Source organism: Protopterus annectens, chromosome 5.part1, assembly GCF_019279795.1.
Source record: "Protopterus annectens isolate FY-2018-M chromosome 5.part1, PAN1.0, whole genome shotgun sequence".
In the NCBI taxonomy this organism is placed as follows: Eukaryota; Metazoa; Chordata; order Ceratodontiformes; family Protopteridae; genus Protopterus; species Protopterus annectens.
Genome location: NC_056736.1, coordinates 358,077,812 through 358,104,612, shown reverse-complemented (window position 1 = coordinate 358,104,612; position 26,801 = coordinate 358,077,812). Strand labels below are relative to the sequence as shown.

General features: G+C 39.6%; 1 protein-coding gene across 1 annotated transcript in view; it reads left to right on the top strand.

The window, feature by feature from the left end:
- LOC122803422 overlaps window positions 1–24,567 on the top strand; it is a 533,519-nt gene extending 508,952 nt beyond the window's left edge. Inside the window, exons 11-12 of the mRNA XM_044073034.1 lie at window positions 16,083–16,142; window positions 21,781–24,567. Coding sequence (XP_043928969.1) covers window positions 16,083–16,142; window positions 21,781–21,786 — 66 coding nt within the window. The 3' untranslated portion in view covers window positions 21,787–24,567. The remainder of the gene's footprint in view (window positions 1–16,082; window positions 16,143–21,780) is intronic.
- The last annotated feature ends 2,234 nt before the right edge of the window (window positions 24,568–26,801 follow it).

Below are 26,801 nucleotides of genomic sequence, written 5' to 3'. Positions count from 1 at the left end.
ATGTCCCACAGATGCCCCACTCACTAGATGGTTAGTTGCTTATTTGGAGCTAGGATCTGCAAGTTACACACACACACACTCAAGTCACTACACCACATGGTCCATGTGGACGTTAATGACCTGAGATGTACTTCTCTGTACTATTTGAAGAGAGACATCGTTGCTCTCTCTGAATATGTGCCTCAGACAGGTATGTGCCTTACATTAAGCAGCGTTCTACATTCACCATGATTGATGCCATAGCACGAACAAAAGATGATTGACTTTAATAATTTTCTGAGTTTCTGGTGACTCTCCATGGGTATTCAATATTTGTCACCATGAGAGGACATAGTTAACAAACCACGTTGCTTTGCCAAGGATGGTATTTAACTATCTTTCCTAGGCTTCTGAATATTGACTAAAACGACTCAGCAAATAAAACCCATAGAAACCTAAGGGTGTTACTGTAAGAGCCTAAACAAGAAATCCATGCTCTACAAGCTGTCCTAACTCTGAAAAATGTAGACATCTGTGCCATTACTGAGACATGGTTTAAATCCACAGAAAGTATTTCAGCAGTGCAAGGCTTCAGTGCCTTCCACACATTTAGACCATCAGCTACAAAGGCAGGGACAAAAGGTGCAGGTGTCTCAGTCTGTATTAACAACAAGCATACAATATCTCTAGGTTGGTTAAACAGGAGGATGCTCTGGAATTTATCCACGTGCAAATCACCATAGACAAAGTCCCATACCATATCCTAGCAAGCTATAAGGTCACTCTTTATGTTCACAGTATCCCATAGCTCATACTTAAACCTTCTGGCAACACTCTCCATTAAACCAAATACCCTATTCATGGGAGACTTTTAACTACCCCTCTATAGACTGGGAGACATATGCTGCCTCAGGCACAATAATTCCTGGACTTTATTAACACAAATACCCTTGACGGGATTGTGTGCACACCCACCGGAGGCTCAAGCATAATGAACCTGCTACTCACCTATATGGGAGAGTGTTGCAGCCACCTCCCCATGTCATGTTCTTACTGGTGAGTTTGGACCATAAAGCTGTCTCGTTCAAAATAAAAATCAACTCAGTAACCCCAGCCAACCCTCTAACCATTCAGAACTATTCCAATGGAAACTACATCCAGTTCAGCGATAGCTTGTCAAAATTATATGCCCCTCCCAACCCCGAATTCACAACAACCTATGTGGAATTGTCCATATTGACCCTGTACAACTATGTAAATGGCAGTAGAAAGGCTGATGTATTTTCTAGAAGTAAACTCAAAACAAACTCTAAAAACAAACCACGCTGGTTGAATCCTAACCTTAATGGGATATATAACAAAAGGAAAAAAGTCATCTCTAAAATCAGGAAGAATAATAAAAGGAAATAAGGTCATGGCTAAAATCAGGAAAAGCAACTCCAAAAATGATAGGAGCTCTCTAAATAAACTAAACAGGTGACTAAGAGGACTGACTAAGTCCAACAAGCCCAAATATGAGATCAGGATAACCTCACAAGCCTTCTACAGCTTTGTCTGAAACCTCAAGGGCAGCACACATCAGTGTAATGAACTTGTGGTCAGTGGTGCCACCTTCACTGAACAGAGCGACACAATAAATTTACTGGCTGACAAATTCAGCTCAAACTTCAGCCCCACTCTCCCCACCTACCTCTATGAAATATCCACTACCATCACCTCCCAACAATTAACAGGGAGCAGGTCTTGGCAGTTCCTGCTAAGGCCAAAAAAAGCCTCAATGGGTCTCAACAATACACTGGTATGCCTTTTAAATAGCATGAAACATGACATATCAGGATCACTTGAGTCAATTTTCAACTGCAGCCTCAAAATATGCTTTCTACCACAAGAATGGAGGATTGCAATGGTTATCCCATTTCAGAATGGTGGACCATCACGCGACTTCAAGACTACAGACTTGGTAGTCTGGCTACTTTAATGTGCAAAGCCATTGAACAAATTATCATGAAAATGATCAACAAAGACATAGGCAAATGTCAGACACAAGACATACCCAGTCTGGCTTTGTCAAGGGAAGGTCATGCCTACTAAACCTGATAGACTTTTTTGGAGAAGGTCATAAAGGCAATGAATGAGAGAAAAACAAAGTATACCACCTACCTGGACCTGGCTAAGGCATTTGATAAAATACCCGACTCAGTCATAGTTGAAAAACTCACTGAACTTGGCATAAACCCATACATAACATGCTGGATTGCCAGCTGGCTCACAGGCAGGACCCAGCAAGCCATGACTGTTGATGCCACCACCACTAAAAGACTGCTCATCAACAGGGAATCTCAGGGCTGCATGCTGGGACCACTGCTATCTGGCATCCACTTCTCAGAAGTAAAGGCTAATGTCGAAGGCCTTTGTATGACTGACTGCACATTGGAACTTATCATAGATTCCCCCCACGGCACAAACATCTTACAAGGGGGTCTAACACAGACAAATGACTGGTGCCAAAGTCATGGACTAAAACTGAATGCCAAGAAATGCATTATATTAACTTTTGTTTAAACTGCCATCCAGGGTAATTACTTCATCGATAAGACGCAACTAAGAGTTGACCTGTTAGGGATCTGGCAACATATGTAGACAATATTCTGGCCTTTGACTAACATGTGGCCATGGTAGTAAGAAAATAATTTATGTTGCCAAACATATAAGTAAGGGCATGGCATCCAGGGCCAAGGATAGTGTCCCTTTATTCAGCCCTTATCAGACCCATCATTGAGAATAATTCTCCATCAGCATGTACCTGATCAAACATATGTAGCGGTTGCTACACCCACCAAGGTTCCTTACAAGGAGAATCCAGGGTATAAACATATTGTTCTATGCAGATCATCATAAAGCCCTATCTGTATACTCTGTCTACTGCAGGTTACTGAGAGGTAATCTATGCCTGGCATACAAGATATCCTCAGATCCTGCTCAGATGCACTTTTTACACATCCACACAATGAACAGCATCAGAAAAACTAGATCCAAGGAATTCCATTTTGCTTGTGATATGTGATATAAATAAAACATGTTGGTGAAACAGATATGTGTCTCAGGGGATCCCCATACTGTGAAACAGACTTCCCCATCCATGGGAAGCAAAGTCCATCTCTAATCCTATTTAAGCGTAATCTTATCCAGTGGGTGGGAAGTCAAACATTAACCCTGGGTCTGGCCTCTATGTCTCTGATAGATAGTAATAGCCAAACTAACATACCCCTCCAAACATAACACCTAGAAACTTCTTAACATACTCCCTCCTAATAAACTCCCATGATACATAGGGATGCAGTTGGGTTGGATTGCACATATCCACTTATAGAAGGCCTTTAGGCCAGTAGAGTAGTATGTACCTATGTACCTATAAGGTTATTATACACTTATTTTGGAGCCTAAAATTGATCCACGTATTACCCACATATGTATGATTCACATATATATGATTGCATTCCTTTACGTCACCAGTGAACTTTCATTGACAGAAAATTCAGTTAAAAAGTTCTTTGTCAATGTCAAATAAATAAAAAAAAACTTTGATCTAAAGTGATCACAAATGTAAACTTATGGCTTACCTTTGCAATCACATTAAAAAAAAATCAAAGACATTCCTTTTACATGTTGGGGGTACTAATTCCATTGTCGCACAACTGCTGGGAAAGAGAATTTCTCCTGAAATTATGTCACAGTGGGAGTGCAAGCTGTAGTATGTGGTTTAGCATGGGAAACCTTAATTTTAGGTTTGATAAGGCCTGTAGGTGCAGCCGTCGATTTGGGGCAATTGTTCTCTCCTGGAGGATTAAACTTGATGTATTGAAGATGTACAGAGTATTCTGTGCATGTTCCAGGTTAATAGAGGATGGGGTATTTTGCATTTAGTTTTTTTTTTAGGGTTTTCATTAAAACAAGAAGTCTTGAAAAATGTGAAATAAGTTCCAATGGAGATGAAAAGAAACAACTGTACAAAAGATAAGCTTGTCAAACATTAATATTTGCATGTAACACATAAGCTGGAAATACACATTAAAAATTGTCACGGTAGCTATGTTGTCCATATTATCCTGGAATGTAGATGGCCTTACAGGTATAGATAAAAAGGAAAGAGTTTTGAATTATATCGAGAAATGCAGAATGCAAAAAAAAATAATGTTGCAGGAGACCCATTTGGAAAGAAATGAGCATGTGAACTTGACAAAAAGAAGATTTCAGAATGGATATTCAGCAGAATATTGGGGACAGATGAAAGGGGGGAGTAATTATACTAATTGCTACAGGGGGTCCAATAGTGATAAATGAGGAAAAAAAGACAAAAATGATAGATTTCTGGAAGTAAGGAGATATTGGCAAGGGTGGAGGATTACAGTGGCATGTATTTATATTCCACCGAAAATTTTTGGAGAAATAATCAGCTTTCAGCAGGGACTATTATTTACAGGTGAGGACTGGAATTTGATTACTAATAATGAAGCTGTATGATGGGAACTTTGAAGAGACAATGCTACAAAAGAGGTTAGATTGCTGAAGTAATTTACAAAAATATTTGGTATGGAAGATACGAGTTCAGTGGCAGGAACTGCAACAGAATTTGCATATTATTCCCCAAGGTACAATAACTGGGCCACACTAGATAGAAATTATATTTCACAAGAACATGTGCATTTAATTGAAAGCTTTGACACATATCCAACAACTATTTTTGATGATGCACCAATAAAATCTAAGATAAAATGCAGGGTAATGAACTGAAAATAAGACAGTGGTGCTTTCCCACCTTCTTTCTAAAAAGAGAGGAATTTAAGAAATGGATAATGGAGATTATTCTAGAGTTGTTAGAGAAGATAGAAATGTCTTCAGGAGTTATAACTAGTGAATTTGATAAAATGAAAATGGAGTTTAAAAATAAAGGTTGAAACAAAAAAGAGAAAGAGAAAGAAATATGGTTAAGAAGTAACAGAAATTACTTAGATGGGCTGGCAAAGGTTAAAATATTGCAGAATAAGGGGAATCTCACAGAACAGAGGATCAAATGCAGAGTGCTAAAGAGAAAATAAGGGAGAAAATAAGGGAGTATCTAGGCAATATGCATGACTTTAGAAATAGTGCAGATATGCAACTATTTTGTAATACCAACTGCAGAGCACAAAACATTTACCATAATGACTTAGGCAATAGAAATTTGAAATGGTTGTCGCCAAGCATAGAGAACCTATGACAAGAAAAATAACTACAAACACTGGAAATGTTATGAGAATTTGTATAAAGAAAAGAAATGTAGAACTCAAGAAAGAATACAAATAAAAAAAATGTATGGAAGACTTTATTATGGTAAGGTTAGAGGTAGACAAGGCACAAGATAGGAGGTAGTAATGAGATAAAAACAGTGATGTATAATCAATCTTTAGGAAAGTCTCTAGGAGCAGATGGTATTCCTGTGGAAGTTTGGAAATTAGGAGGGAAGAAAGTGATAAAGATCTGTAAGATTTTGTTTAAAAGTATTTTAAAAGGAGGGAAGCACCAACATCTTGGGAGAAAGCTGTTGTGGCTATGTTACCTAAAGATGGCAAAGACCCCTAAGACCCAGCTTCCAGTAGCCCCAGTTCAATTTTAAACCATGACTATAAAGTGCTTATGTCTATACTAACTAAAGGAATGGCAAAGGTGTTGCCAAAATTAATAGATATGGATCAGTGTGATTTTGTGGAGGGGAGGGAAATATTTGACAACATTAATAGAACAATGATGATCCAGAGGGAAGCAGAATGTAAGAAAATACCTCTGTTGTTGGTGGGTCTTGATGCAGAAAAAAGCATTTAACAGAGTAAGCTGGGATTTTATGAGTATGGCAAAGGGAGCATTTGTATTCCCTTGATACAATAATAATGTTAATTAGAAGTGTATGTGAAGGATTGGAGGCAAGCATTTAAGTGGGAAGGCTCCTGTCAGATAAGCTGTGTTTGAACAGATGAACTAAGCATGAGTGTCCTCTTTCCCCTTTGTTATTTGATTTATGTTTAGAGCCATTTACAAAGAAAATAAGGGATTTATAAATACAAGGATATAATTGGTATGGAAAAAGGAAAAGTTGTTTTTATTTGCCGATTATACTGTTTTGTAGCAGATAAATTCAGAAAAGGACATCTCACTGTTGTGGAAAATTTTTAGACAGTTTCAAGTCTTTTTGTGATATAAAATTAATAAAGGTAAAACAAAGACTATAGCCATAAATTATATACCCATACATGAATTGGTTCAGTAATACACATATTTATGGGGACATGATAAGATGAAGTATTTAGAAGTATAGATTAAACTTCTGTCATGGCACCTAAGGGTATGTGGGAAGAGATTTCACCAAAGATAATGCAAAAATTGAGAAACTGGAAACTCTTAATCTGATGTTGTATGTTCAGTCTTTATCACCCTGTAGGCTACAGTTTCATCTTCGGAACCAACTTGGTCATTAGCAAGCTAAAGCTTCTGAACTGAAGCTCCTCCTACCTACCCATAATGCCTCACCCCCCAGATACCTCAGATCTCATTTGCTGCACATCAGCAACACATTGTGGGTCCATTCTATATGCCAATTCCATTGGCAAATCCTGGAACGCCCTACCAAACAACCTAAGACTTATGCCCTCTCAGCACCAATTTAAATTACATCTTAGAGCATACTTGAAATCCAAATGGTTATGCCCTTGCTCCTGTCCAGACTAATAAGCTATTGTCCCAGTCGTACCTAGGCTTCTCTTAGCCTCCGCCTAACCCAAAAACCAAAGAACACTCTATTCTAGCCCTCCTTGTCTGGCTGTTCAAATCTGTACCTCGTTAAATCATTTAATAATTCTTGTTTTCTCTTATTTGGTCTGTAAGCATCAGTGTATTTAATTGTATTCACTTGTTATAGGTTTATCATTGTATATGTATTAACCAGTATATTATCTTGTGTAACAACATCAATGTTTTTGTTAATCTAACTATGACCTTGGAGCTTTTCTCCCCGGGCCTCCACTGAAAATGGACATGTATCCAGTTGGACTAGCCCGGTCAACAAATGTAAAATAAAAATAAAATAAATAATAAATAAAAAAATTCTGAGCTCTTCTGTGGGTGCCCTTATCTAAGTTTTGTAATACATGAGTTGGCCTTTGGTCTATTTTTTTTTCTTTTTTGCTTCCTACCATTCTCTTCAGCTTTATGGTTGTGTCTTTTGGCTTATCCCGGTTAGGGGTCGCCACAGCGGAACTCCAGTCCGCTAATGTTTGGTAGTGGATTTTTTATGTGCCGAGTTACCAGCTCTGATGCACAACCTTTAACGAAGGCACGCCCATTCACGCATGCCTCCACACAGAAGATGCTCTAGCTGAGAATCGAATGCGACAATGTCTTGCTGTGAGGCGACAACGCTATCGCAGCACCATTACCGCAGGTATTCTCTTCAGCTTTATATTGGTTAAAAAAAAAAAAAAAGAAACTCTTTAGCTTTAGTTTTTTATATCTTGCCATGTTGTTTATGTTACACCCTTCTTCTTCTCTTTCTTCCTTCTTTCTATTATGTCTGAGAAATCTGATAAACCCATAGGTTTTAAGAAATGCACTTCCTGTGGCAAAAGATCCCTGTCTCTGATGCCCACAGGGAGTGATTTTACTGTCTGCAGCCTGTACACCTTGAAGTGGTGTGCTATATCTGCAAGGCCTTCCTCCATTGGGCTCTTGCAGACAGAAGGAATAAGTTGGTGTTGAAAGAGCTTATTCCACCTCCCTCCACAGCTAACTTTTCTGTCTCAGGGGCTTAAATACCATCTATGAAATTGAAGGAGGCCAGAAACCCTAAGAAACAGTCCCCGGACCCTCCTCTTTAGCTGTTTTGGAGCCTCCCAAAATGGCCCCAAGAATGTCAGAGCACAGCCCTTCAGCACCTACCCCTTCACCCCATGCCCATTTATCACTTCGGGCCTGGAGCCATCGGTGTCGAGTACATCCCCTCGGGATGTCTCTCCCAGACCTTATTCCAGGCCTTCCTCTGTCACCACTTCCATCAGGTCCTCTTGTAGCTTATCAGAGAATGAGGTGGACAGATTGATGCGGAAATGTCTCCACACACACATCCAGATGGGTGTCATTCCAGCTCTGTCCCCTACAGGATTCATGAGCAGAGCATCCCCCTGCAAGATAATCTCTCCTTCTCTGATCTGGCCTGCTGCTTTGGAGCTCACAGATCTGTTGGTCCCAGGGTCTGAGACAGCTGAGTTATTTCCACTTCCAGCCCGACTGCTTCCCTGACTTCCTCGGTGTTGACTGTCTCAGGGCCTAGCACGTCTTGAACCAAAGCCTTAACACTGAGTCTAGGGGGGTGACTTTGATTCCAAAGTTCTCAGAGCTGTCTCTTCTGCTCAGAGCCTTGGCATTCGACACCTCAGTGCCGACTCCTCCCTCAGAGCAGAGGGCTTCTGGAGATCAGAGACAGTCTGCTTCTGATTCCTTGGGGCAGGGGAGGCTCCCTCGGGACTCCTGGAGTCCCTCAGCATTTGTGGTGTGGAGAGGGTCCTCTCCATTCCTAGGAGGTTCCCAGCTTCTACCATAGTGGATCCTTCCCTTCTCCTTCTGAGCTGTGCATTGGAGACTTCACTTCTACTACCAGGGCAGTTGGCCCCTCAGGGCCTTCAATCTCTTCCACTTATGGAAGCCCAAGTTTCTTCTGACACCTCCCCAGAACAGCCCACTGAGGAGGCCCCTTGGAAGAACAGGTGCAAAAGGAGACACCTAGATTCTCCAGAAGATTCTCTCGCTACAGACACTGACTTTGATGAAGGAGGGCGTCCCCCTAGATCTCTGCCTGATGTCTCCTTTGAAGACATTTTGGAAATCCTTCATCAGACAGGTGGATGGCTGGCCTAAAACCTCACCCCAGATGGGTCAGTGTTCATGTAGGCCTTCACGACTAGCCCATCTACATTCTGGGTGTCCTGCCCCCTGCAGACCCCTAGTGAACCTGGTGTCTGCAAGGGCATGGAAGGAAACAGACACTGTGGAGCCACTTCCTAAAAGAGTTGACAAGATTCTTAGTGCCCTCTCTAGATAGACCCCACTGGATGAAGGGCATTCCAGTAAATGCCATGGTGGTTGCGGTAGCCACCAAGAAAGAGCTTGCCCAGGAGAGCTCTACTGTCCATCCCCCTAACAGGGAGTCTAGCGTTATGGACAGATTTGGAAAAAGAGTTTACATTTCTTCCACTTTTGCCCTCAGAGCATTGAACTACCTTTCCCACTTTACAAGGCTACAGAGGGACTTACTTAAGGAACTCTCTAGCTCCATCCTTGCATCCATAAGGGCAGTGGAGCAGAACTCCTTCTCCTTCTCCTTCCGTATGGCCATTGTGCAGTCCATTTCAAATGTGTCCATGAGGCTCATCTCTTATGCAGTATAGAGTACCTCTTAGAAGGCTGGTTCTAGCATTGGGGTTCATAGGGTCATAGGTAGATACTAAGCTATCTGCCCTAGGGCATTTATAAGCCTAGTCAGGTGTGTTTGGCTTCCGCCTCCCTATTAGATTAGCCTACTGTGCCTCTGTAAAGTAGGTCACAGAAGGTACCCTTTTAAGATTAGTTTACTGTGCCTCTGCTAGCAGGGACACAGAAGAGATCCCAGGGGTGAATTTGCGATTTCCCATCCACGCGTCCAGATTTCGCTTGAAGAGGGTCAGCGAGGGGCTATGTCTAACATGAATTGGGATTCTATTCCAGAGTGAGGGGAGCCTCTGGGAAATGAATCTGTCCCTCCAGCATGTCCTATTTATTTTTGTGCTGAGGTTTAGGTCCCTGAAGTGTGTAGCTCTAAGGGACTTGGATTTTTTGAGGTGGAGCATGTCCATTAATTCTGGGTTTGACATGGCTTTGTACATCAGGCATTGATCGCCTCTGAGTAGGCGGTAAGCAACTGAGTACAGCTGGAGTTTCTTTAGTCGAGCTGCATAGGACATCTGTTTGTAGCCCATGATCCTCTTGGTGAGGTACTTTTGGGATCATTCCAGTTGCTGCAGGTGTCAGGTAAGGTTCATCCCAAAAGGGGCATTGTATTCAATTTTGGGCCTGATGAGTGATGAGTAGAGGGGCACAATGGCCTCTCTTGATCTAGAGGTGGGCTATATAGAAGGTCTTTCTAACCACTTTGGCAACGTGATTATCAAAGGAGAGATTACTATCTACATTGGTCCCCAAATCTCTAATTACTTCTTCTGTACTTAATGGATTACCACCTATGTGGTAATTTGTGGGCACCTTGTTTTTCCCAAAGGGGATGACTATGCACTTTTTAGCATTTAGCTTGAGGCCGTGGCTCTGGCACCAAGCATCCGTCAGCTGGAGATTCGATTATGGCCCCCAGTTTGCAGTCATCTGCGAACTTTGTCAGCCATAATCCCCTCGTGTTAGCCTGAACCTCAGAGAAGTATATACCGAACAAGAGAGGTCCCAGAACTGAGCCCTGTGGGACGCCACTTGTAACTGGTTTGTATTCGGACATGGCACCTGCGATTCTGACCATGTGGGTTCTATCTCTGAGCCAGTTTGCAACCCATCTTGTGATATAGGGGTTGATATTTAAGCTGGAAAGCTTATTTATGATGCCCAAGTGGGGTATTGTGTCAAAGGCTTATGCGAAGTCCAGATAGGCTGTGTGGACTACCTTGCCCTCATCTATGGCTTTGGTAACTGTTTCAAAGAAATCAACTAGGTTTAAAAGGCAAGATCTGCCCTTAACAAAGCCGAATTGGGTAGGGTCCAGTGTCTGGAGGCTCCCAATGTCTTTGTTTATGAGTTCCATGATAATACGCTCCATAGCTTTACAGATCAGACTAGTCAGGCTTATGGGGTGATAGTTTCTGGGGTCTGTTGTGGCACCACCTTTGTGGAATGGGATCACTGTAGCTGTACGCCATTCTTTGGGTACATATCCTGTAGTAAGGCTAAGTTTGAACAGTGACTTAATGTGAGGGTTCAGTTCTTCTTGGAGCTCGTATAAGACACAGCCTGGGACACCGTCCAGTCCCATAGATGCTGTGTTTTTTGCTTTGGAGAGGGCAGCTTTCACCTGTGCATCTGTGATGTCATGGAGGTTACATTCAGTTGGGATAGGCATTTGCTCCTTTGGGGGGGGAAGGGGGGAGAAGTTTGTGCTGAATCTGTCTGCCAGGATGTTGGCTATGTCTTTATGCAACAATTCAGAGCATATCTGGGAGTTTCCGCCCATGTTCCTGACATAACTAAAGAAGGCCTTGTGATTATCTTTAGTGTCTAGGGCAATTTTTCTTTCAAAACTGGCCTTTGATGATTTTATGAGGGATCGAAGTTTCTTGCTAATACTGATCAGAGATGCCTTCCCTTTTTGGGATTTTGCTCTGTCATGTAGTAGCTTCCTCCTTCTCTTGTATGGTTTATTTATGGCTGGGGTCCACCAGACCGGTCTCCGGTTTTTGGAGAAGTGAGTCTTGGTTTTATTTGGGATAGCACGATCCATGCATTCCTGCAGGTGCTCATAGAATGCATTTGTAAAGGATTCTGCGGATTGGGCTGTATTATCCTCTGGCCCATGGGCTTTGGAGGATTCCACCTCAGTCTTGAGAAGTGCAAAGTTGGCTTTTGAGAAATTCTTTACAGTAATTTCCTTGGCTGGGGGTGGGGATGGGATATGGATGTCCAGGGAAATTTGTTTATGGTCTGATCTTACCAATGAGGGGTTTACCTCTGGTGTGGAACATAGAGTCCCCATGTTGGTGATGACCAGGTCCAATATGTTGTTCCCTCTTGTGGGAGTGGTGTCCAGTTGTTCCATTGCGTTAGAGTTTATAAATTCAAGGAACCGTTGGGCAAGGGTGTTTGGGCTTGAGTAGTTTTCCCAGTCAATGTTTGGGTAGTTGAAGTCACCCAATAACATAGTGTTTGGAGAGACCTTCATATTCTCCAGTGTTCTCAGGAATGCCAAGTAGGGTTCCTGTAATAGGGAGGGTGTTCTGTAGCAGGCTACAAACTGAAAGGCAGTTTTGCCTGCTGTTAGTTGCACATGGATGGTTTCCGATGCTTCGTGCAGTGCCACTAACCTGGAGGTGTAGGTATCTTTGATGAATATGGATACTCCCCCTCCTTTTGTGCTTCGGTCTGAGTTTTGGGGCCAAAACGCATGGTATGAGTTATAACCTGGTAGTGCTGGGGTGCTTTCAGGAGCCTTGAACCAGGTTTCTGTTACTGCACAGACATCGATTTTCTCCATACTGAGGAGAGCCTTGAGTGCATGCATCTTGAGGTTTAGACTTCTGGCATTGAGTAGCATTACCTTTAGTTTTTTTATCCTTGGGTTGTCTATGGAGGTGGGTTTGTCCTTTGAGCCTTGCCTAAAAAAGGCACTATGGGGGTGGCAAGAGCCTTGGCCAGTATACGAAAGCCTAGGGGTGACAGGTGCAAGCCATCCCTAGCGAAGCAACGTGGCTTATACCATCAGACCAAAAAGAGAGGTGGGTATAAGCCATTTAGCGTCATGCCTGGATGTGGCTGTGTGACTTTGCAGAACCCTTTAAGGCATCATTTGTCAATGCCCCCTTTGATGGTTCCTCTCTTTTTGGTCTGATGGTATAAGACACACTCTCCCACAGAGAGAAGGATGGAAATACCCTGTCTGCCATTGGGATCTGCTTCTCTAACCCACAAAGGTCCTTTTCCAGGAACCAGTTTGTGGGAAAGAAGTTGTGGTTCAGGAAGTCCCAGGGTCCTTTCCAGGATGCTCAGGGAGAATTTTCCCCCAGGGGCAGAGGGGGAAATAAATTGAATGGTAGACACTGCTCACATGGCAGAGGAGGTCTGGAGAATTAGATATGTTGGGATACTCCTTCAGAGAAATCTTTTCAGCACCCCAGAAGAGTTGCTTGACTGGCCTTCTCTGAAGGCAGTTGGATGTTGTTCCTGCCACCTAGAAGCCTGGTTAGCCATCATGGCTGGCCGATGGGTGAAAGGAATCATATCCAAAGGGTACTCCATTCCTTTTTAAACCTCCCCAAACCAAAACAAACCCTCCCCAATGTACCACCCAATCAATGGGAGGCAACAACTTAAGAAATCGCAAAGTTGCTTCAAAAAAGAGTCATCCAGGAGGTCCCTCCAGACCAGCACAGATCAGGAATCTACTCATGATTCTTTTTCATTCCAAAGAAGACAGATTATCTCAGGCTCGTACTGGACCTAAAAACTAATCAAACAATTCGGACCACTGCACACTGAAGTTAGGTAAACAGGTGAACCTTTAATGCAAGACTAAGCGCTTTCACCATACAACCATGGCATCCTCAGAGTCAATAGCTACAACATTCTGAAAACCTTGTTAAATAGCAAAACAATTAAACAATTATACAATAATTGAATTATCCAATATACAATTAAAAATGAAAATTAAACCATTATGGCAAACCAATGAGTCCTGAATACAAATATTTAATATTTAAATAAATAAATAAGCAAACCACCACATCAATACTTAAAACACATATATTATTGACAAAAATTACAATTTAATAACCTAAATTTAATTAGACAATATATGATTTTTGCTTTAAGACGGGCTTAAGAGAAATAAAATCATTCAATCCTGGATATCTAGTTGCATTGAGCCTCAACTGCCACTTTATTATTGATCGTGTATATACTGATCAGGGAGGGGATGTCAGTAATAAGGTTGCTATTCTTGAAGCTGAGTGGCAGTTGAGGCTCAATGCAAGTAGATATCCAGATACCCCCTGGTCTACTTTATGGATTTCCACCTGTTCCTCTGATCCCCAGATTTCTTCAGAAAGCAAGCAGGTTGAAGATCAAAGTGATCCTTATTGCTCCCTTCTGGCCTCAACAAGTCTGCTAAACCTTCTTGTGGTCTCATCTGGTTTGCCTGCCATGGATTCTGTATCCTTTTCCAGATCTGTTGTCTTGCCTCTCAGGGAAACCCCATGCCAATCTCCACAAATTGAAATTAACCACATGGTTTCTCCAATTCCGATGATGGCTAGACATTCCAGGCTTTGTTCCCCCATTTCCGAGGATTTTAATTTCTTGTCATAAGACCTCTATCAGGAAAATTTATAAAAGTAAATGGAAAAGGTTTTCCATATGGGCCCAACAGCACCACATTGATTCACTCATGGCGCCTATTCCGGCAGTGTTGGATTTCTTAGCTGGTCTGTTACATTTCAGGGCCAGCTTTTCTACTGTCAAAGTTCAGTTGGCAGCCATCTCTAATTTCCATATTGGAGAAAACTCTGGATCCTTAGCTTCTTCTAGACTATGCAAAGCTTTTCTTAGAGGTACGTTTCTAGTTTGTCTGCCTATTAAAGATCATGCTTATTCATGGTACCTTATACTATGATTCTCCAAGCATTGTTTTAACCACCTTTGAACTGGCTGCAAAGGCATAGTTAACATTTTTGTCCTGGAAAATGGCCTTTTTAGTGGCCATTACTTCTGCCAAAATGTATCTGAGCTTCAAGCCTTATCTTACAGATCCTCCTACCTTATTTTTCATTAAGACAGAATTCCCCTATATACTAATCTCTCTTACCCATGGTTACTACAGAAAATACTATTAATCAAATCATCAACCTCCTGTGTTTTTCCCAAATTTTCAGAATAAGGGACAATATATGTTGCACCTCTTAAGACGTTCATAGAGAATTGCGCTTCTATCTAGACAGAACCAAAATTTTCAGAAAGTCTGACTGATTGCTTGTGGCTTTCTCAGACTCCAAAAAAGGGAAAGCAGTGGTCAAAGCTACTATAGATAGATGGTTGTGGGATTGTATCTCTTACATATACTCTTCTAAGACTATTCCCTTGCCTAGGCAAGTCAAAGCTCATTCCACAAGGTCCATAGCCATATCTTAGGCCTTTTGGTCTAGAGTCTCTTTGGAAGACATTTGTGCAGCTGCTTTGTGGGCAAATTATCACACCTTTATCTTGCATTGCAAACTTGATATTATTTCCAGGAATAGGGCTGCATTTGGCTCTGCAGTGCTCTGGAATATCTTTCCATGAAGGTCACCCAGATCTATGTACCTGGGGACTCTGTCCCACAGATTTGATGAATACTGAACAGACAATATCAGATAAAGAAGTTATGTACTGACCGTAATGTTACATCTGTGTTGCCTGCTTCAGTCTTCATCAACCTTCCCTCCTTTCTTCCCCCTTCCTTGTATCTGAAGGACCTGATGGATAGTGTTAGGAATACTTGTTCCTGTTTGAGCTCCTGAGCATCTTTTAAGCTTTCTAATTTAAAATGTGTACTCATTCTTTCTAAGACAATCGTCAGCAAACACAATCTGAGGTATCGGGGGAATGAGGCATTATGGGTAGGGTAGGAGGAGCACCAGTTTGGTAGCTTTAGCTTGCTAATAGCCATGTTGGTTTCAAAGACAGAACCATAACCCACAGGTTGATGAAGACTGAAGCAGAAAACACAGATGGAATGTTTTGGTGAGCACATAGCTTCTTTTCTCTGGATATGGATAGTAAGATACAAACACTGAAAATGTTTTTAGTTTCTTAGGCTTGTAGATGGGTCAGGCATACTTTTATCAACCAAAGGAGAAGTTGTGGACAATATTTTTAAAGCTTATGCATCTGTATTTATTCTTTTATCTCATTTTGAATCACAGGGGTTCCACTTGCATACACTAGGAACCTTGTGCAAGTCATTTAACAGCATCATGGTCCTTGGTCACTCTTATAAGTTGTTGCCTGTAATATATGTTTAAAAATGAGTAAAACAAAATAAAATAACATACAATAAAATGAAATAAAATATAAATATTATCTGTGATGTGCCTGTGATAATGAATTGTTTTAGCTTGGTAGACAATCTCAGTAAAATTATTGTGTTAAATAATGTTTGTGCAGAATACATATGTTGAAAAGAAAACAGGTTATGCTCTTGTTTCTGTTTTTTACTTCTGTGTTACATTACTTTACATTTTATAAATGTGTATTCCTAGATAAGACATAACTCACATGCTGGTTCTTCTGTTTTCCAGGTAGTTGATCTTGCTGATGTTCCTCCAGATCCCAAGCTTCCAGGAGATCCATTTAACTATGTAAAGCATGTTTTCATATATATTATTATTATATATATGTGTGGACATTTGAATGAACAGATGGTATTTATCCAATGCTCATTCAGAAGTATAACTTTGAACAGTCATACTCACTGGCAAAGTTTGTGTACTTTGTTAACAAAACTTCATCCTAACAGCTGTTTCCTGATACAGGCCATATCACATTGTACTATTAATTACTTAGCTGTGATCATACCATACATGCCTCATTTGTAGCTTCTTTGTAAAACTATATGCATGAACTTTACTATCTTTGGCTTCATTTCAAGTCCTTAACACCGTGTTTATAATAAGAAACACTATTACAACAACCATACCAATTGTGAGGGGGATATACTGTACCTAGAGACAGCAGAGCAGGGTGAAGTCAGAAATGAGTACACATAAAATAATGTATCCCTACTATTTCTGGAAATTATATATCATAATCTATGGTACATTAATCTGAAAGAAATGACAGTTATGTCATTCCTTTTCTCTATGGCTTTATCTTTAAAAAAGCCTTTAAAATCCTTTGAGAAAGTATCACAAATTTCAAATATTTTGACTATGTTTTGTGATAAAACAATCCATTACAATTTCAGTAATGAGTCTTAACATTGACTTATGAACAACAAATTGAGAATCTGTATGATGTATAAAAATACATTAATCAACATTAAAAAAACTTTTTTGCATAAAAAACATTCCTTAAATATACCATAATCTTACTTACATAGAATTAAATGTGAAATTAAAAACAATTTCAACTTTCATATTGAACTCCACCTTGCCTTAACTATTGCACAAACATTATTCTCTGAATATGAGGCCCACATGGTTCAAGGCCATGTAGATCACCCTGGCCTTGCAAGGCTACAATGCTTCCACATGTTCAGACTACAAAATCAGCATGAAAGAACCAAAAGTGGAGGGGTATCCATCTTCTTTAAAGCCAAGTACACCTCGAGACTGGTCAGACAGTATGGCTCTCTCAAACTACTCCATGTCCAATTAACTCTAGGCAAAATACCCTAACACATCATTTCTAACAATAGGTCCTCCCCCTGAACCAAGAAATGCACACTGCCTAACTGGACTTACTGGAATCACTCTCCATACAGCCCAGCACCTTAGTGATGAGTGATTTCAACTATCTTCCATCAACTGGGTGACATATATGAGCGCAAACATGCTTGCCCAGAGGTTCCTGGACTTTTTTAATTCAAATGCTGTACATCACATAATTTGCACCCCCCCCCCCCACAAGGGGCTCAAATGTCCTAGACGTAGTAGTCAGCAACATGGGGAGTCACTGCACCCTCCCCCCATGTGATGCTTTCCCTGGTAAGGTAAAAACATAAAACTGTCTCATTCAAAGTAACTATTGGATCTGATACCCCCACAGGGGCAAAATAAACTGAAGAACTTTTCCCAAGCAAATTTCAGACTACTAAGCAATGATATAAAATGTTTTATACCCTCCTCATTCACAAACAACGATGACTGCTATACACAGGTGTACTCAGATGCCCTGTACAAACACTTAAGCAGCTGTATAGACTCTGCTGTACCTGACTGGATCAAAACCAGGTCCTCCTGAAAAAAACAAGCCACCCTGGTGGACCTCAAGGATAAACAGGTTGTATAACCAGAAGAAACTGATATTTAAGAATAAGAGGGAACTGACTCAACAGAGGAGGAATTCCCTCCTCAGCTCGAACAAGCAAATCAGAAAATTTCATGAAATCCTCTAAAGCTACGTATGAAGCTAAACTAGCATCCCTAGCTAAGCATAATCATAAGGTATTCTCTAATTATGTCTGACACCTAAAAGCAAATACCCAGGTTTGTGCAGAACTGGTAATAGATGGTGCCACTTATACTGCACTGGAGGAAATTGCCAACCTGCTAACCGACATATTTGATGCAAACATCAACCCCTGGACCCATCAACTATACCCCAAAGCATACATGACACCAGTCCTCTGCCTAGTATCTCTAGAGATCAATTCTTATCTGTATTCTCCAAGGCTAAAACACAGCCTCAAATGGACCAGATAACATCCCCGGATGCTTATTAAGCAATCAAAAACAGGACCTAGCAGACCCACCTAGCACTCTCTTTAACCATAGCCTGAGAACTGGCCTTGTTCCAGTGGAGTGGAGACCAGCAACAGTAATCACTTTGCACAAAGAGGGGCCATCAACAGACTCTGGGAACTATAGACCCATAAGTCTTACCAGTCTCATTTGAAAGGGCATTGAAAGAATCATCATTAGCCTTATCAACAAGGACATAGGCAACCTTCAAACTCTAGACCCAACCCAATTTGGCTTCGTTAAGGGTAGATCAGGCTTATTACACCTAGTAGACATCTCTCAGAAAGTCACTAAAGCCCTGGATGAAGGTAAGATAGTGCATACCGCCCATCTCAACATTACCAATGCTTTTGACACCATCCACCACTCAGGTATCATTGAAAAACTCTCTCAGTTGGGGATTAACCCTTGCATCACTAGATGGGTAGCCATTTGGCTCACTAACAGTAGACATACTGTCAAAGCTTGTGATGCCACCTCTACCAGTAGACCCATCATAACTGACATACCACATAGTTCTGTGCTGGGTCCTTTACTGTTCAGAAGCTACTTCACAGAAGTTCAGGCTAAATTAGACAGCTTTTGGCTTAACAAGTCTGCTGAAGATTGCAAATTGGATGCAATCACTGAGTTCCCTAACAATGTTAACATACTACAGGAAGGGCTAACATAGACAAATGACTGGTACCAAAGCCATGGTCTAAAACTAAACTCAAAAAGGTACATTATTATTCCCTTTGGCAAATTAGAATTCCCTACTAACTAGAGTATTGACAACAGCCCCCCAAGCTCAAACCCAGTAGTGTGAGACCTAGGAACACAGGTTGATAGCAGTTTGAACTTCAACCATCATGTTTCCACTGTGGTAAAGAAAACATTCTATGTTGAGCACCTCATAAGTAGGGGCATTATATCTAGGTCTAAGGACGCTATAGCTCATTGTACTCGACTCTCATCAGACCTGTAATGGAGTACAATACTCCTGTATGCATGTGCCTCAACACACACTTGCAGCAGTTGCAGAGACCACAGAGGCTCCTCACCAAGAAAATACAAGACCTCCAAACCATGACGTACTTGGAAAGACTAAAAGCCCTGTCACTGTACTCTGTATCATGTAGGTTGCTGAGAGGAAACTTGTGACTGACCTACCCTGCCCTTATGGATATGCTTCACATCCACAAATCTAACAGCACAAGAGTCACTCACTGAAGGGATATTAAGCTAGCCTGTGCCATTAACAGAACATGCTGGAGAGACAAATATGTCTTCCGGAGACTGCCACTCCTCTGGAACAAACTTTAATTCATGTGAAGCAGAGCTCCTTACTGACACTATTCAAGCGCAACCTAGACAAAGGCATGGGAGACCGCAAATTCACCATGGGGGTGGAGTCCATGTCTCGCCTGGACAGGGGGAGTCAGTATTGATTATAGACTAGCTCTGCAAAATATGTTCACTTAATAAGGGCAAACAGGACAATTTGGTATTAACATGGCTAGGCTTGTAAGGGCTCTAGGGCTGCTAGCCTCGTAACCTTCCATGAACCCATGAACCTGTGAACTTCAATAAAGTTGTTAAAGTATGAAATCCAATCAAAATTTCCTAATAATATCACTGTGAGTTGCAGTTAATGAATAGCAGACATCTAGTTCATAATTTTGCAGCCCTTAAAGTTAAAACACTGGGAAGTGATACTTTGTCATTAAGACCAAGGGTAACTGTGCCATTGTACTACTGAATGTATATTTAAAAAGTGTTTTATGTATAAAATTTTAGCGGACAGGAGTTCCGCTGTGGCGACTCCTAACTGGGAATAGCCGAAAAGACAAACAAATTAATGTATTTTTGATATGAAATTTTAATCAAATGTTTAATTAGCAATCACTGTCTGTATAGGATTTAAACGGTTATGAAAGTGGCATAGCATTGATTCTGAGTAAGTTCTGATAAACTGCAGAACAAAAATGATTAATTTTGAATTGAACATGTGATTTTTATTCTTGGCTTGACATTTGTTTGGCTTTATTGTTTTACGTTTACTCCTAGTATAACCAGTTTGGGTACTGAAATATTAAAAAAGTGCTCTAGTTATTGAAATTAATGTTTTATTTGGTACTATAATGTTTCTTCTAAAATGTGGTGATGCCACTATTACATTCAGGAATTAAGATTTTATTTTTCTTTTCTTTATGCCTTTAGGACTTTCTTTAACATTGGCATTGGGAGCATACAATTGTCACTTCCATTACATGTTATAGGTGCTGTGTGAATGAAAGCTAGCATTCTAGTGGCTCTGATTGCTACAACACTTGGGTGGCCTTTGTGATAAACTGATGAAAAGCAATGGTTAGTGCCTAGAAAATACTTGACTAAATGACAGCTTGTGTAAAAAATGTGAAAAGAGGCATTGCAGCTCTAACTTTGTGGCTTTTGTGTTTGATTCTGCTTATGACAGTTTACCAGTTCCAAGGCTAAAGTTGAAAAATAGAATTTTTTTTTTTTTTATTATTGACAGTACTATGTCGAAAATATGGAGCACAGACATTCAGGATTAAGTGTGCTTACTATATTCACAGCATATAATTACCTCTGCTACGGTCTGTAACAGACCGGGTAACTTGCACACACCAGTACTTTTGATGGGGTTGAATGTAACTGAAGCACTAAGATCATCAGACTAAGCTGATTCACCATTTACTAGCATTAATTTTTATTTAATGTAAAATTGAACTTGAAGCACCATAGATTTAATATTTGTCTTTATAAGTTATCTGGAAATGATGCCTTTCCTGTAAACAGATTAGCATAATGCATAAATGGAAGTGTTGTTGTTTTGCTACTTGGATTTATGGTAGCTGAAAACTGCTTGTAGTTGCCAAGTATTGGTAGCTTATAACTTTTGGGAATGTGTTCTGAAGTATTGGCTGCTGAGATTTATTTTCTTTCCAAGGGGAATGAATGAAGGTTATTGTAATGACATCAGTATGAAGGAAGAAATGGTACTGTACCCTGTTTCAAGACTTGTTAAGTCACACTAATGTTAATAAGAGCCAGATGAGTAGAGGCAGTTTGTCATCTCCTTGGGAGCAGTCTAAGTTAAATATAAGTATAAATAATATAATGACATTTATGCTGTTATATTCAATTCTCCCTGTTTCGAAAGAACTTTAGGGACATAGGGTGGCACACAGTTCCTTCCCATCTTTTATGTCTATGTTTTTTTCAGATTAAAAGTTTGTATTGTTATTAGCACCACAGAAAATATTTTTTGACATGTTCTGTTATCTTTAAACACCTAACAAGTTTCTTTATTTTATTTTAAAATGAAATATAACTGTAGTGCTTGTCAGGATGGAAAAACACTTGGATCTTTTGAGACAGCACTTTTATGGTTATCTTGTGGCTATGTCTGTGTAATCAGTTTAACATATGATTTTATACAGTTTGCCTGTTGACAGAAATGCATATTGTTATTGTCACACTTATTGTTTTGTCTTGTGTTTTTCCACTTTTACTTGCTTTTATTTTACAGATGTGATGCTATAACAGAGGTGTGTGTGTCATCTAATAATGTGGATCAACAGAGACTGACTCAGTGACCTGTTGATCGTTTAAGATGTGCCGATTCTATGCATTACGAAGAAACCGATGTCGGTGAAGAAATATCATTAAGAAAAGTGGTCAAATAGTTATCAGAAATGAATGAATTGTAGAAACAAATGGAATCGTGAGTGCACACATCAGTCATAATCCATGTAAAGTTCATCTCTTACCAGTGGAATGGAAGAAAACTTTATCGTCATAGGATGTTACAGATAATTTTTGGGAAAACTGTTCTTAAAATAAGGAGTCATCTCCAACTATTGTTGTGGTACATGGGAATCAGGGAATGTCATTTTTATGCAAAGATTAAAATATTATTTTCAATATTATATTAAACTGGATTATAACTTGCAGCAAAAACATTAAATTATATTAAACCTTTCTTAAATGAATATATACCATTGATATAAATGGATCTATGCTCTGATTTATTAGTATAGAAGTCGCCTCTTGCATTCTTTATAATATTCACTGCATAGAGCCCACCTTGTAAACTTCATTATTTCATGTATTTCACATGTTAAATTAACTTCCAGTGACATTATAGTGCCAGAGATTTAACAGATATCTGACTGACAGTTGATGCCAGCTGCTTAGATTAATTTTCAGTGCTACCACTGTAGTATGCAGTATTAGAGTTGATGTACTCCTGAGATACCATACTTTGGATGATACAGTAATCTGATGCTTCACTTGCCTAAACTGGGCTATCTCAAATGGATGTAAAAGAACAACTTTTTCTAAAAAAAAGAATGGTTTTATTAAAATTTTAATTAAAACTTTGTAGATCTCACAGCAACAACAGCAACAACAAAAAATGCCATAATTTGCATAAAGTAATTATAATACATATTTTGCAAAGCGATTAATGAAAAGAACCCCCAAATATTTGTGAAGAAGATAATTCAATCAAATACACATATACTCTTTTCTTACCAAAAGTGTAATATGACCTGTAACAGAAACATTCCAATTTTTGTCATATAGTACTTCTTTACAACTCTCTTCCCATATCAATCACAAACAGAAAAAAATAACAGTTTCTCCAAAATTAAAGTCTTTTGTTTAGAAATAGACTCCAATAACCTTATAATATTATTTTGATAGAGAATACCAACAATTAAAATCAGGGGAAAAAGCACAAGCCAAATACAATATTTTGCCATAAATCTTTTTAAACTTTTATATATTAGAAATATGTTTTCTACTGTCGCCTCAAAATTGACATGTTTAAAGAAAGACAATCCCTCTTTATTTCTTTTGCACCTCATTATAAACTTCTCATAAATTCTCACAGAAAATTAATACCATGAACATACATCCTACTCTGTGGCTTCGTCTAACACTTATTCATTTCTTCTGTAAATGCTAAAACTTAATCAAATGTCTGTGGACCCACCGCTGCATAACATAATGCTCATTACTATTAAACTATACCATTCATTTATTGAAGGTATATTCTGATTAATATTTATTTACCACTGTCTTGCCTGCTAGCATCATACATTATGCTATCTTAACTTAATCTTGTATCTTTCGAAAGTTAACCTAATAGAGTATCATTGCCATCCTGAATATGCTTTATAAAATTTTATAAATGTAAGAAAATATAATGTACATTTGCATTTCTGGGACCCAAACCTCATTTTGTTTTGCATTACAGTTGGTTCCTCAATTAATAGGGTTTAATGCAGCAACCCTAAAGGTATTAAAATAGCTTACACTTCCTTGCATAATTTGTCTGATAGTGAATGTTCCCTCAGTATATCTGTCTTTACACAGCATAATATAATTTAATAAAAAAATATATAATGTGAATCATTTAGTTTACACAAGGTATCAATTGCTTTCATTTGCCTTACAACCCCTTCTGCAGCTGTATTAATCTATCTTACTGAGTGTAATATCCAACGTCTTGAATTCTATTTTCTTTGAGTAAATTGGATGCATTGTTTTATTTTACAGTCTTCTTCTACATTTACCCTTAATGATACAGACCCACTTTATGCAATTGTATTTATTTAATATCTTTTACATACACAATATAATTTTATTCTTACCTATCAGTATCAAATGATTTGCATAATGAAAGCAGAAGAAGTGGCAATAGTCTCATGAAGCACCCAGGGCCGGTCACCTATAAAATAATTTACTTAACATGTGACTACAACAATATCCAAACCTGAAAGAATAGAACTCAAGGAACAATACTGATGAATCCGTCAGAACATTAATAACATACTACCCTTGTTACCATTAGTAACAAAAACTGCTAACATGTCAAAAAATAAAAACTTTTACCAAAACTATAATATACCAAGATTTCCCATAATGCCTCATGATTAATATTATTATAAACTATTTTACTTAACAGAAAAGTAATCTTCCTTTGGGACCTCTGCATATTATTGAATAAATCAAAATTCTTTGACCAAAAATAATAACTATCTTACATATACCTTGGATTTCTCCCCGACTGCTGTGTGTGCTTTGGCCTAGCATCGTTTTATACTCTGTTTGAAACTACTACCTCTCAGTTGAATTGTTAAAAGTCTACCTACCCGGTGGAAGGACCCCCAGCAAACAAATTCTCCTGACTCATCTATAACAAAGAACTTGCCATCCTACTTAGTAACCCTGTTCTCCAGGAGGCAAGCAAATTTGAAACTACTACCTCTCAGTTGAATTGTTAAAAGTCTACCTACCCGGTGGAAGGACCCCAGCAAACAAATTCTCCTAACTCATCTATAACAAAGAACTTGCCATCCTACTTAGTAACCCTGTTCTCCAGGAGGCAAGCAAGTTTGAAACTACTACCTCTCAGTTGAATTGTTAAAAGTCTACCTACCCGGTGGAAGGACCCCCAGCAAACAAATTCTCCTAACTCATCTATAACAAAGAACTTGCCATCCTACTTAGTAACCCTGTTCTCCAGGAGGCAAGCAAGTTTGAAACTACTACCTCTCAATTGAATTGTTAAAAGTCTACCTACCTGGTGGAAGGACCCCCAGCAAACAAATTCTCCTAACTCATCTATAACAAAGAATTTGCCATCCTACTTAGTAACCCTGTTTTCCAGGAGGCAAGCAAGTTTGAAACTGCTATCTCTCAGTTGAATTGTAAAAAGTCTACCTACCCGGTGGAAGGACCCCCAGCAAACAAATTCTCCTAACTCATCTATAACAAAGAACTTGCCATCCTACTTAGTAACCCTGTTCTCCAGGAGGCAAGCAAGTATGTGTTTGTATTAATTAGCAGTAAAACTGTACACTTACTTATCCCTATTGTTTGTATGTTACTACACGACAGGGCCAAACCATCTAGCAGCCTTACTCCCTTACACACCACTTTCTAGTCTTACTCCTTCCCTCTCCTTGGATTGTCTCTTGCTTCTAGTTACTCTGTTTCCTCTTTTTGTCTAGTCTCCTGCACATTCGTACCTCCAGGATCCTTCGCAAATCCTGTTATCTCCTATATCTACTTGCTCACCACTATTGCATTATCGCTCTTTGCCCACTAGATGGCGCCCTAAACTAGGACATCTCCTTATACTTTCTTCTTCGTTCTCCCTTTATTACACCTAGATACAGTGTTGCCGTGAGCACCCTTAAGTAGACCTTGCTCCCTCCTTTGGCCATCCTTGTTCTCCTCATTTTTACTTCTACTTCTCACTGCTACTGCACTTCTACTTCTACTTTCATTCCCTTCCTTGCTTTTCCTCCCACTTACCTATTCTTCATACCTGCAGCTCTCAGCAGCTCTCTGATTGTTTTTTGCTGCCTTTAATCGTTTTCTTGTTCTACCCACTCCATTCGCCCTACGGGCTCACTCTGCTCCCCTACACTACCCCCAATTCCCACCCACCCCCAATGCTCCTACCCTTATACTTCTATAGCCACACCCCTTACCTTCCTCAACCAATCACTACCTACTTTTACTCATACCCCCTCCCTCACCTCAGTTACACCTTAATTAGTTAATTACCTTAACTTAAAACAAACCCTAACTTCTTTCTAAGCTTACCCAAATACTACTGACATTATCAGCTAATCTATTAAATCCATCTTACTTCAATTAACAGTACCCTTATCCTTCCACCTACTCTACCCCACACTACTCTTTCTCCTTCTCCCTCGTTTTCCCTTACGTACTTCACTTCTCCAACCTTCTTATTCAAACTATATATCTATACCTCTAAATGGACACAACACAAAAATCTTTTTACCCATATATACTACTCTTAACTACAATTCTTGCTTCTCTTACAATACCTTACTCATTAATCTCCTTTGAACATTTTTCCCTTCATGAACATCTCCACCCCCTCCATGGAACTCTTTCAATCTCTCTTAATAACTCTCTCAAACATAGTAACATAACCTCCACCTCCATCTATGTACTTCCAAAGTTCCATAGATCTACTCATATTACTTACATCCTTATAAAAAAAAACACAAATTATTACCACAAAATCCAAAAGTTTATACACTATCCTCTACCACACCCACTACTAGATGGTGACATTCATCCCAATCCATGCCCCAATACTGACACTACCATAAAGCCTCTCAAACTACCTACTTCACATATCTCTATACCACATAGACCATCTAATTCCCTCCTGATAGCTCACCTAAACATCCGTAGCATTAACAATAAAATTTCCCACCTACATGCACTGTTAGATGTTCACTCATTTGATATTTTCTGAATTTCAGAAACATGGCTAAAGCCCTCTACTCTTGACCAGGAAATTACCCCTCCAGGATATAACATCCTGAGATGTGACCGCAAAGCCAAAAAGGGTGGTGGAGTAGCCATTTTGTATAAATCTGAACTCCAACTTTCACCCTTCAATTTGCTACTTCCCTCAGCTCCCAACTCAGAAACCCTCACTGCAAAACTACAAATCAATAACTCCAAATCTATCTATCTAATTTGCACTTATCT